The sequence below is a fragment of the Scyliorhinus torazame genome, chromosome 8, assembly GCF_047496885.1.
Source record: "Scyliorhinus torazame isolate Kashiwa2021f chromosome 8, sScyTor2.1, whole genome shotgun sequence".
Classification (NCBI taxonomy): Eukaryota; Metazoa; Chordata; class Chondrichthyes; order Carcharhiniformes; family Scyliorhinidae; genus Scyliorhinus; species Scyliorhinus torazame.
Genome location: NC_092714.1, coordinates 132,760,169 through 132,773,076, shown reverse-complemented (window position 1 = coordinate 132,773,076; position 12,908 = coordinate 132,760,169). Strand labels below are relative to the sequence as shown.

The 12,908-nt window shown below is 47.5% G+C and overlaps 1 protein-coding gene across 1 annotated transcript in view; it reads right to left on the bottom strand.

The window, feature by feature from the left end:
• Window positions 1-6,110: 6,110 nt before the first annotated feature.
• Window positions 6,111-12,908, bottom strand: part of LOC140428118 (putative claudin-24) — a 134,108-nt gene continuing 127,310 nt past the window's right edge. The window contains exon 3 of the mRNA XM_072514195.1: window positions 6,111-10,914. Within this exon, the coding sequence (XP_072370296.1) occupies window positions 10,026-10,914 (889 nt within the window). The 3' untranslated portion in view covers window positions 6,111-10,025. The remainder of the gene's footprint in view (window positions 10,915-12,908) is intronic.

Below are 12,908 nucleotides of genomic sequence, written 5' to 3'. Positions count from 1 at the left end.
CTTAGGGGCGCTGGAGGAGAAGTTTGGGCTACCCCCGGGAAACGCTTTCAGGTACATGCAGGTGAGGGCGTTTGTGAGGCGGCAGGTGAGGGAATTTCCGCTACTCCCGGCACAGGGGATTCAAGATAGGATGATCTCGGGCACATGGGTCGGGGAGGGCAAGGTGTCGGCGATATACCAGGAGATGAAAGAGGCTTTGGTAGAGGAGCTGAAGGGTAAATGGGAGGAGGAGTTGGGGGAGGGGATTGATGAGGGTCTGTGGGCTGATGCCCTAAGTAGGGTTAATTCCTCTTCCTCATGTGCCAGGCTTAGCCTGGTACAATTTAAGGTGGTTCATAGAGCGCATATGAAGGGGGCGAGGCTGAGTAGGTTCTTTGGGGTGGAGGACAGATGTGGAAGGTGCTCAGGGAGCCCGGCGAACCATGTCCATATGTTTTGGTCATGCCCGGCACTGGAGGGGTTCTGGAGGGGAGTGGCGGGAACAATATCTAAGGTGGTGAAAGTCCGGGTCAAGCCAAGCTGGGGGCTAGCACTATTTGGAGTAGTGGACGAGCCGGGAGTGCAGGAGGCGAAAGAGGCTGGTATTCTGGCCTTTGCGTCCCTAGTAACCCGGCGAAGGATCTTGCTAATGTGGAAGGAGGCGAAGCCCCCCAGCGTGGAGGCCTGGATAAATGATATGGCTGGGTTTATCAAGTTAGAGAGGATAAAGTTTGCCTTGAGAGGGTCTGCGCAGGGGTTCTACAGGCGGTGGCAACCGTTCCTAGATCATCTCGCGGAGCGTTAGATGAAGGTCGGACAGCAGCAGCAACCCAGAGGGGGGTGGGGGGACATCGTTCGTGGTTGGGGGGGGGGGTTTGTTTGTAAGGTGGAAAATATTGTGATTGAAAAATTCTTAATAAAAATATATTTAAAAGAAACAATTTAAGTTTGTTGTGGACAAAGAAATAGACAAGGTACAAAAAATGTTTTGGATTCGGGGAGAGTGGATTTTAGTAAAATAAGGCAGGACCTGGCCAAAGTAGACTGGGAAGTGCTACTTATGGAGACATTTACAGGAGAACAGTGGGGGGGGGGGGCATTCAAAAAGAACATGTACCCTCTAGGGTGATAGGAAGGAGTAACAAGCCTGAAGAACAATGGATGACCAGAGATATTCAGGATACGATGAGAAGGAAAAGAGAGTACAAGGCGAGCAAATCAGCAGAGGCAAAGTGCAGGGTGGAGCTTAAGGAAGCAAAGAAAGGATATGATAAAGTTCTTGCTGGTAAAAGTTGGGAAAATCCCAAGATATTCTATAAATATATTAATGGGAAGAGGATAATCAGGGAAAGAGTAGGGCCCATTAAGGACCAAGGGGAAATCTGTGGGTGGAGCCAGAGGGTGTTGAACGAATATTTCACATCTGTCTTCATCCAAGAGAATGGGGAGGTATGTATGGAACTCGGAGAGAGGCTGCAAGGGTCTTGAGAAAATTGACATGGGAGTGACAAGATATTGGAGGTGTTGGCAGGCATAAAAGTGGACAAGTCTCCAGGTCCGGATGAATTGTGTCCCAAACTGCTGTGGGCGGCAAGGGAGGAAATTGCAGGGGCTCTGACCCAAAATGTTTAATTCCTCTCTGGCCACGGGGAAGGTGCTAGAGCAGTGTTTTTCCAACCTTTTGCCAAGAACATTTTTACCCACCAGCCATCCTTCGGGACCCACACCAGCCGACCTACGCGGGCTAACCTTTGCAACCCACGCCGGCCAACCTTTGCGACCTACGCTGGCCGACCTTTGCGACCCATGCCGTCCAACCTTTGCAACCCACGCTGGCCAACCTTTGCGACCTATGCTGGCCGACCTTTGCGACCCATGCCGTCCAACCTTTGCGACCCACGCCGGCCGGCCGTCACAATCCACCGTTTCCACTTACCTTCAATGTGACAGATGGGCGTGGTTGGTCCTCACGATGTCACTTGCTTTGTTATTCAATGTTACATTTCTGATAAGGACTTCAGTTGATGATTTAAGATCTCACTGCATTCGCTGAAAAAATAAAGAGGTTTGTCCTCGAACTCGCCATGTTCAAATGTCTTTGAAGTTTTGGGGGTTTTAAGCTTTCATTTGCCAGTGTTTTCCTGCATGTAACACACATGAACATTGCATCCTGATTTGCATTGGCACAATTAATAACCCATACCTTGTTATCATCTTTATGCTGCTTTGTTCCTGATTTCAGCTTCTTATAGAGTCATAGAGTCACAGATGGTTACAGCATGGAAACAGGCCCTTCAGCCCAGCTGGTCCATGCCGCCCAGTTTCTAGCACTAAGCTAGTCCCACTTGCCCGCATTTGGCCCATATCCCTCTATACCCACCCTGCCCATGTAACTGTCTAACTGTTATTTAAAGGGAAAAAATTGTACCCGCCTCTACCACTGCCTCTGGCAGCCCATTCCAGATGCTCACCACCCTCTTTGTGAAAAACTTCCCCTCTGATCTCTTTTGTATCTCCCCCCTCTCACCTTAAACCTATGCCCTCTAGTTCTAGACTCCTCTACCTTTGGGAAAAGATGTCGACTATCTCCCTTATCTATGCTCCTCATTATTTTATAGACCTCTATAAGATCACCCCTAAGCCTCCTACGCTCCAGGGAAAAAAGTCCCAACCTATCCAACCTCTCCTTATAACTCAGACCATTAAGTCCTGGTAGCAGCCTCGTAAATCTCTTTCGCACTCTTTCTAGTTTAACAATATCCTTCCTATAATAGGGTGACCAGAACTGAACACAGTATTCCATGTGTAGTCTTACTAATGTCTTGTACAACTTCAACAAGACGTCCCAACTCCTGTATTCAATATTCTGACCAATAAAACTTAGCATGCTGAATGCCTTCTTCACCACCCTGTCCACCTGCGACTCCACCTTCAAGGAGCTATGAACCTGTATTCCTAGATCTCTTTGATCTGTAACTCTTCCCAACTCCCTACCATTAACTGAATAGATCCTGCCGTGATTTTATCTACCAAAATGCATCACCTCACACTTATCCAAATTAAACTCCATCTGTCATTCATTGGCCCACTGGCCCAATTGGTCAAGATCTTGTTGCAATCTTATATAACCTTCTTCACTATCCACTATGCCACCAATCTTGGTGTCATCTGAAAACTTACTAACCATGCCCCCTACATTCTCATCACAAGTAACAGTGGACCCAGCACCGATCCCTGAGGCACAGCACTGATTATAGGCCTCCAGTTTGAAAAACAACCCTCCACAACCACCCTTTGGCTTCTCCTCATGGATTGTTCACCAGAGGCCCTGGGGTTCACACCAGCACTGCTGGCAGCTGCAAAATGGAGGATTCTCTCTCGAGCCCAGAACACGTGACGTCAGCGTACCCGGCACGTGACCTGCTCTCTGCCGCTGCTTCCAGTGGGACGAGTCCATCGTTTGCTGAAAGAAACTGGCCCAGGCAGAGCGTTGATGTCAGGAGGAGGCAGTCCATCCCGCTGGGCTCCCGGCCTGCGCATTTCTTGATACGGCACGCATGCGAGGGATGACCGGCAATCTTAAAAATCCGCCGGGCCGGCATTTTTAAAAGCCAGTTGTTGGCATTGGCCGTTCCTCCCGTGATCGGTAACGCCACAACCGAGCACCGTGATCCCCCCAAAGCTGCCCGTGACCCATCCGGGGGTCGCAGCCCTGAGTTTGAAAACTCATGCTAGAGAACTGGAGATCAGCTAATGTGGTTCCACTATTGAAGAAGGGTTGTCGAGGTAAGCCAGGGATCTACAGACCACTGAGTCTCACGTCAGTAGTCGGGAAACTGTTGGGGAAAATTCTGAAGGAGAGAAGCTATTTCCACTTGGAGAGGCAAGGTTTGATCAGGGAAAATCAGCATGGCTTTGCCAATCGAGGCACAGATTCCAAAAGCAGGGAGGTCATGTTGGAGTTGAAGAACTTTGGTGAGGCCACAGCTGGAATACTGTGTGCAGTTCTGGTCGCCACATTATAGGAGGGATGAGATTACACTGGAGGGGGTGCAGAGGCGAATCACCAGGATGTTGCCTGGGATGGAACATTTAAGTTATGAAGAGAGGTTGGATAGGCTTGGGTTGTTTTTGTTGGAGCAGAGAAGACTGATTGCGACCTGGTCGAGGTGTACAAGATAATGGGGGGCATGGACAGGGTGGATAGGGGACAGCTGTTCCCCTTAGTTTAAGAGTCAGTTACGGGGGCAGCAGGGTGGCGCAGTGGGTTAGCACTGCGGCCTCACAGTGCCGAGGTCCTATGTTCGACCCCGGCTCTGGGTCACTGTCCGTGTGGAGTTTGCACATTCTCCCCGTGTTTGCGTGGGTTTTGCCCCACAACCCAAAAATGTGCAGGGTAGATGGATTGGCCACGATAAATTGCCCCTTAATTGGAAAAAATGAATTGGGTACTCTAGATTTTAAAAGAAAGAGTCAGTTACGAGGGGATACATGTTCAAGGTGAGGGGCAGGAAGTTTAGAGGGATTTGAGAAAAAACCTTTTTACCCAGAGGGTGGTGACCTTCTGGAATGCATTTTCTGGGAAGGTGGTAGAGGCGGGAAAAGTACCTGGATGAGCATTTGACATATCATAACATTCAAGGCTATGGGCCAAGTGCTGACAAATGGGATTAGTGGGTCAGGTGTTTCTTATGAGTTGATGCAGACTCGATGGGCCAAAGGCCCTCTTCTGCACAGTGTATTTCTGTGATTCTGTCTGGGTGACTCTTCGTCAGAGCTCTGTTCTCTCTGCACCGATGTTGTCAGACCTGTTGAGATTTTCCAACATTTTCTGTTTTTGTTTCAGATTCCAGCATTCACAGTATTTGCTTTTATCTATTGGTTAAGACTAGCCCGGACCTCAGCCACATTCTTCCAAGCACTGGGGCAAAATCTGCCAGATTTGCCCCGTACCAACTGAGACAGTTTGGTCCTGTCTGAAATGGGCTAATTCAGCTTGGGTGACTCAGAAACTCAGCAAACGCTGTACATTCTAGAGAGGGACTGATATATTTTCAAACTCTGAGGGACCTAGGGAATATGGGACTAGTGCGGGGGAAATGGGGTTTAGTAGAATGGCGGAACAAGCTTGAGGAACAGAATAGCCCACAACTGCTCCTATTTCTTATGTTCATATTCACCAGTCGAGCTACTTAAAATCAAGTCTTGAAACAAAATCCATTCGCAAATTCTATAAAGATAGGAGACTTCTTTTTCATTTGCTTTGGACATTTCCATCGATTAATCATAAAAGCATTGGAGACTGGGGGCAAAATAGGCTGTTTGGCAGGGCGATTTACTTGCAGGCGGGAGTGATGGAACTTCCAGGAATGTGACTGACCAGGATTGCGACTCCGATTTCTCTTTGCATCGTGCACCATTGCCAGCAGGCAGGCCGGGTCAGCAGGAGCCATGATTCCTGTTCTCTGCCTATGATGTTTCATCATCAGCCACTAGATGGAGCCCAGGCGCAGAAATGGGTGACAGTCCCGATGAAGCTTGGGCCTGTGCCCATTGTGAGCCTAAAATGAGTGCAAATTGGTCCAATTTAGCAGTGGGATGACCATTACCAATCAATCTACAGTTGGTCCCATTACTAAATTTGTGATTTCTTTTTGTTTTTAAATGTTCCGGTCCCCAGGTCATATAAATTAAGGGTAGACCATCCAAAACTCAGGAAGGATAAAGGGTTTTTCCCCACTTAAGATTCTTCCATGACCCCCGACGGTGACAACAATTGGCGTAATGAAAATCTATTTTAAAAATTCATCCTTTGGAGCAGGAGTCCTTCCCTTGGACTCTCCTCGGAGCACTGCCTTCTCCCCCTGGTGGCCTGTTCCAATTCCCTCCTCTCCGGACATACCTGAAGGCCGCTGGCCACACCTAGGCCCAACGGGTCTTCACTCTGAATGCGCTGTTGGGGTAGGGCGTTGTGCTCTGAAAATGGGCCCAGACTAAATTCTAGGTCAAAATCTGAAAGTGATGTTACGGTTCAATGTGAAAGTTTACTGTGTGCAGCTTTGCACTCAAATTGTATTAATCCATTGACAGTCAAAGTCTGAAACTTGAATAACTTAATCTTCTTCCTTTTATTTAAAATTGGACCGATATGGACACATAGAATGATCAAAATTTTCTCCTTCTTTCCCGTACACCTCTGACACTTTGTCTTACTTTTAACATCTCACCATGTTCCACCTCTCTCACCTCTCTTTCAAAATCCTCGCTACCTATCGCTTTCCCAAGTGCAATATAACTGTTATCACTCTGCGATTGCTCCTCCCTCAGCTTTTACTTCAAGCGACTTCTCATCCTCGGTGATTTCACCTTCCATTTCAACTCATCATGTTCTCTATTCTCTGCGTTCACTGTTCTCTTATCATTCCCTAAATCTCTTCCCCTGTGTCAGCTCCCCAAACCATGTTCACAGCCACATCCCTTGAAATTGTCTTCTCACGTGGTCTTGCTAGTTGTCACCCTCCCATTGTACTAAGCACAGATAAGGCCATCTCTGATCTCATCCTTCAATCACTCACACCTCTTGTTGCCCACCCAATACAACATCCTTCTGTTTCCTGGGAGCCAGTGATGCTCCTGTAGTCAAATGGGCTCCAAACACTAACCAATTATAGACAGAAACCTACTTGGGTAGGGTGGCAACTGAACGACTCAGGAATAATGGACTTTGTGGCATCAGTGCCACTGCCAGAATAGGCTTCTAGAACATGCTTCTGCTTTGACATGGGTACAGTATACTCTTACCCCACAGTATTTCACCAACAAGGCAAAATCCTCAACCATTCGGGGCAGCACAGTGGTGCAGTGGTCAGCACTGCTGCCTCACCGCGCTGAGGACCCGGGTTCGATCCAGGCCCCGGGTCACTGTCCATGTGAAGTTTGCACTTCTCCCCGTATCTGCATGGGTTTCACCCCCACAACCCAAAAAGATGTGCAGGGTAGGTGAATTGGGCACGCGTAATTTACCTTAATTAGAAAAAAATAATTTGGTACTCTGAATTTCATTGTTCCATTGGACAACTATTTCAGAGGTGAGGTTGTAATTTTACATTTAGTTACATTGTCCACTAGCCTAGTTATAAATAGCTCTCTGGGTAGGTTAACAGTAAACATCAACACATATGACCTCTGGAAGGTGAGCAGATTATTCTGTGTCTATATCCATTGTCACGGTGCAGTGAACTCCCAAGCTTGCAGGGGGGCAGGGAGGAGGCAGGCTTCTCCCGGGAATGAGAGTCGGGACACTGGAATCTGATTATTCTAACACCAACAGGCCACAAACCTACCTGACCCTCTTGCTCTTGAGTAATGGTGTATTTTGGTGAGAGATGGACTGAAGAGAGGGAAATGAATAGAAAATAAAGCCAAACCCTCGGCTGTTCCAAGGTGGTCACGTTCGATTGTGGTTCTTAAAGGATGGGTGTTGCAAAATAAAAATGCTGGACATTGTCTTCTGGTACCAGACAGGGCACAGACCGGCTGAGAAGCAGACTGTGCAGTATAAAACCGGTTGAATGGCCACCCTACTCCGGCAATGACTCCTCCCTGCTCATCGAAGGAACTCCACCTGGATCCATGTTACTTGGTCCAACCCAATCACAGTGGCCACATTTGTTTGGATTGGTCGGTCTCATTTTGACCTCTCCACCTATTCCTTTGGCAGACCCATTCCCCTAAGCTCATATGCCTCTTATTTAAATGCTAGTTATGTTAAGGCCCTGCTCTATGTCCTTCACTGATCAACTCACACAAGCTTGGTGACTTCCACTTAAAATCTCTTCCTTCCTCTCCAATTTTCTGTCCTGCCACCTTCACTCAGTGTGACCCCCCCACATGACCTCTTCCAGCCATATCCATGATCACACCCTCAATTTAGCCATCGCTTGTTGCCCTTCACCTAATCACCAACAAAATCATCTCCATAAACTTGTTTTCAGTGTGACCAATACCTCAAACCTATGATCTTAGTTGTCTATCCAGAGGAGGATCCTCCTCAGTTCTATGTATCTGTCTATGTTCATACCTAACACAGAAATGGGGATTTACCTCATACTTTTCATTTCTTCCCCAGTGGCCCTCTCTTGCAGAGATTGACACAAAATTTTAAAACACTGTTCTTGTATCATTAAAAAGTATAATCAATCAAATTCCAATTTATCAAAGAGCCAGAGTTAACTATTGTAACATCAAAATACTTTACTTGTCACTGGCCCCACCTGTATCAGAGAATCTACATGATGGCAAACAGTAATGTTTGCATTTAGAAACACAGGAAGTTTGAGGAGGTGGAGGATCTTTGTGAGCAGTGTGGAAGGGGTCCGGCCAATCATGTACACATGTTCTGGTCCTGCCTGAAGTTGGAGACGTTTTGGTGGTCATTCTTCAGCACCATGCCAGTGATTCTGCATGTAGACTCAGAGTGAGGGCTACAGTTTTCTAACCATTCATGGTTTTGCATGCTAGCTGTGGGAACACAGCCTCCTCTTTGTATAATACCATGGGTTTGTACCCAGGATTGGGTCTTGGGTGCCTCAGATAGTGCGCAACTAGTTGGAACTGGTCCTTCAGTGTGGGACCACGCGGTGGCACAGTGGTTCGATGCCGACCTCGGGTGACTGTGTGGAATTTTCACATTCTCCCCTTGTCTGCGGGGGTTTCCTTCGGGTGCTCTGGTTTCTTCCCACAGTCCAAAGATGTGCAGATTAGGTGTTTTGGTCATGCTAAATTGGTCCTTAGGGTGGGGCTGCAGGAATAGAGTGGAGATTGGACTTAGGTAGGGTGGTCTTTCGAAGGGTCAGTGCAGACTTAATGGGCCGAATGGCCTCCTTCTGCACTGTAGGGATTCTATGATCCTGCCCACTAGCTGACCACCTCTTTTTATTTCTCCAATCACCGAACTCAAATCAGATGCAGAAACAAAAATGGATAGATTTTGGCTGTGTTAAAATCTCTGACACGAGGGGCTTCAGAGCAGATTCATCAAAATAATGCTGGGGCTTAAAGGGTTAAATGACGCAGCCAGATTGAGGTGTGATTTATTTGAGATACTTAAAATGGATTCAGGATTCAATAAGGTTGGAGAGAGGGAAACCATTTCCTCTGGTGGGGGAATCCAGCAAAGGGAACAGAATCTGAAAATGAGAGTTGAGGAGGGAAAACAGGAAGCACTCCTTCCACCCACAGGGTAGGGGAACTCCCGCTTCCCACACACTGTGAATGTTGGTCAATGGAATATAGGTTTAGTGGAGACCTGGGTCGGCAGATCAGCCAATGAAATCAGGATGGGCAGATTTCCCTTATTTGTTCTTGATTTGGATTTGCTTCACTTTGTAAGCAGAGAAGTTGAGAAACTCTGATGATAACAACAGCAAAACTGGAAATGCCGCAACATCTTGTATCTGTGTGGGTGATACAGGTGCTGGGCTGCACAAAATACCACCTTCAGGGCGGTAAGCTGTTAGTTAAATAGTCACATTTTCACCTCTTTTTTTAAACTTTAGAGTACCCAATTAAATTTTTCCAATTAAAGGACAATTTAGCATGGCCAATCTACCTACCCTGCACATCTTTGGGTTGTGGGGGCGAAACCCACGCAGACATGGGGAGAATGTGAAAACTCCACACGGACAGTGACCCGGGATCGGGATCGAACCTGGGACCTCGGTGCCGTGTGGCAGCAGTGCTAACCCACTGCGCCACCATGCTGCCCGCATTTCCACCTCTGAGGAGTCACATCAGACAGTCCTGGTGAGCTGAGACTGTGAGATGGCAATCAGTAGACCCAATGCCGAAGCTCGATGTTGTGTTATAACAGTCCAGAAAAAGATTAAAAGCTGACTGTGGGGGAAAAAAAGATTTCTACAGTGTGTAACAAGCTGGGCACATAAGGGGTAGGAAATTTAGTGATTTTTAAGCTCTGCATTCTTCATACCCATCAAAACATAGATCAAAGTCAATTTCTTGAATCCTAAAGGAGATCACATCGAGAATCAGACATACTCCGTTTTATACCATGAAGCTCTCTTCACGATTGGTGGCTTCAGCTGGATGTTGCCCATGGATTTTTGGAAGCAGCACTGTGACGTGATTTGTATAAGACCCCCGAGAAGGAGAAAGAAGCCCCCGACCCAACCGACAAACAAAGCTGGGCCAAACTCCCAACGTGGGACAAAACTGGGGATGGCAGCATCCCAGAACTTGACCACCGTCATGTGGGCTATGTAGGTCACAGGGGCGAAGGTCGTAGTTCCCGCCAGCAGGTAGAAGATTCCCCCACTGACTGCCAGCCTTTCCTTGGTGGTCTCATTGTTATTGAAGCAGGTGATGGAGGCTGATCCAGAGAGGGAGAAGAACAAACCCAGCAGGCCGAGTACAATGGACGTGCACATGAGAATTCGCGTCAGCTTAATATCGTCCGGCAGACCGAGGAAGCTATCGTACCCCTTGCACTGGACTGGACCATCGTCCTGAGCAACACATGTTTCCCAGATTCCAATGGAGAATGTCTCCGTCTGTACCAAGTCAGAGTTCATAATTAGCCACTGCTGCAGCATTGTTGCTACCAAGGAGCACACCCATCCAAGAAGCGATAGAAAAAAGGTTGCACGTTGATATAGGCAAAGTTTTGACCCCATCTCAGTGACCATGTGTCTTTCTGAAGGTCTGTCAAGTTCCACGGCAACACCTGAGAATGTGGTTTCTGTGCCACATGGTTCAATAAATGTGCCTGTCATGCTTTTCTCATTCCAAGATGGCTGCTCTGAAACACCAGTCAGGGCAAATTGAGTGAAGTCACTGGAGTCTCTTGACATTTGCTCTTCTTTCCTTGGGCTGTATATGTACGTGAAGCTCTTATCCAGAGCACTCGAAGCTGAAAGTCTGGAACGAACAAAAGATGTTGGTTTTCAAACAATATGTTTGCTTGAAGTAACTGCCTAACATTAACGAAGTGATAACTTAAGTTTTGTGCAGTTATGAAATTTTCCAACATTGGGAACTGGGAGGGAAAATTTTACTTGACTTGTAATATTGTGTAGTATTCCTGCTCTTTGAATATGTCCTATTGGCCTGTCATAGAATTGGACTAACATCAACTTCTAAGCATAGCTATAATTGGGTACTCAAATTTATTTATTTTGAAACTTTGAAGTAGAGCTGATGTAAAGTATGAAATTTAAAGTTCTTTAATGTTATTTTTTGAACTTTTTCCCCAATTAACGGGCAATCTTTGGGTTGTGGGGGTTGTGGGAGTGAGACCCACACAGAAACGGGGAGAATGCGCAAACTCCACATGGACAGTGACCCAGGGCCAGTATCAAACCCAGGTCCTCTGTGCCGTGAGGCAGTAGTGCTTTTTTAAAATAAATTTATATTACCCAATTTTTTATTTCCAATTAAGGGGCAATTTAGCGTGGCCAATCCACCTCCCCTGCACATCTTTGGGTTGTGTGGGTGAGACCCACACAGACACGGGGGGAGTGTGCAAACTCCACATGGACAGTGACCCGGGGCCGGGATCGAACCCGGGTCCGCCGCGCCGTGAGGCAGCAGTGCTAACCACTGCGCCACCGTGCCGCCCAAAGTTCTTTCATGTTATGACGTATTTTTCCGGATTCCCTCGACAGCTGAGTTGGATGTTACCTAATGTGGAATTCAACATTGTACGTACAGAGATCCCCGAGCCAGTCAGATAGACAGAGTGGAAACACAGCTTAGGAGACTTCTGGTGGGTTTGTGTAGCGGGAAGATATGCATGAGATGACTCCCGCAAGGTACTGTTCTTTAGTTCTTTGCACTTAGTTTCAGGGCTTTTTTTTGTTTTAAAACCCACTTGTTCATTGGAATAAGGGTGAAATAACTAGAAAACCCCAGGGGAAAAAGCTTGAAACTGGACTTTCGTCAACCGAATCAGACGCTTTTCGGGGCTCCTCCGTGACTCCTGCCACTCCACTAACAGCTGAGATGCTTACAAGCACCTTGGCAGCAAAATTTGACAAACACTGGCGGCTTGTGTTGAGGGACATCCGCAAATCGATGGAAGATGCCTTGGTTCTCATTCGTTTGGCATTGGTGAGGACCAACAAAACAGTAAAAGTGCATGTTGGCACAATACAAGGTATGGAGGTGGCTCTTTCGAGGCACAGCGACTTCTCTGGAAACGGAGATATCTCTGATGGCTGATGCGAATAAAGCGCTGAAGGCCAAAATGAAAGATTTGGAGAATCATTCCAGGGGGCAAAATATCTGAATTGTGGGGCTGCCAGAGGGGTTGGAAGGCCAACTCCCACAGAGAATTTTGCAAAGATGTTTTGGAAGATGGTGGGGAGGTTAGACTGACGCCCCCCCTCCCGAGCTGGACCGAGCCCATTGGACACTCCGACCTGATAACGAACCACCACGAGCAGTAAGCGTGAAGTATCACAGCTTCCAAGAAAAAGAGCAGGTCCTGAAGTAGGCAAGGGAGCATTGCGACTAATATTGGAAGGCCACACCATCAGGATTTACCAGGATGTGGGAGTGGAGCTGGCAAAGAAGCAGGCTACGTTCAACAAGGCCAAAGCCATCTGTATAAAAGCGGAGTCCGGTTTGTTGTGGTTTACCCGGCATGGCTTAGAGTGACTTTTGAGGGAAAAGACAATGGTCTGGATTCTCCGATTCTGAGGCTATGTCCCCACGCCGGCATGGGAACGGTGGCACTTTACGGCAGCACATTTGGTGTAAAACGGCCATGATCCACCATTTGGCTGGGGGCTAGCAGCCGAGCAGCGTAGAGCACCCGGCTCTAGCTGCCGCTACGGCCCGGAGAATTGCTTTGTGTCTTTTTTCTGTCAGCATTTTTCTTCACTCTGGGTGAGAGCTGCCTGCTAGCCAAA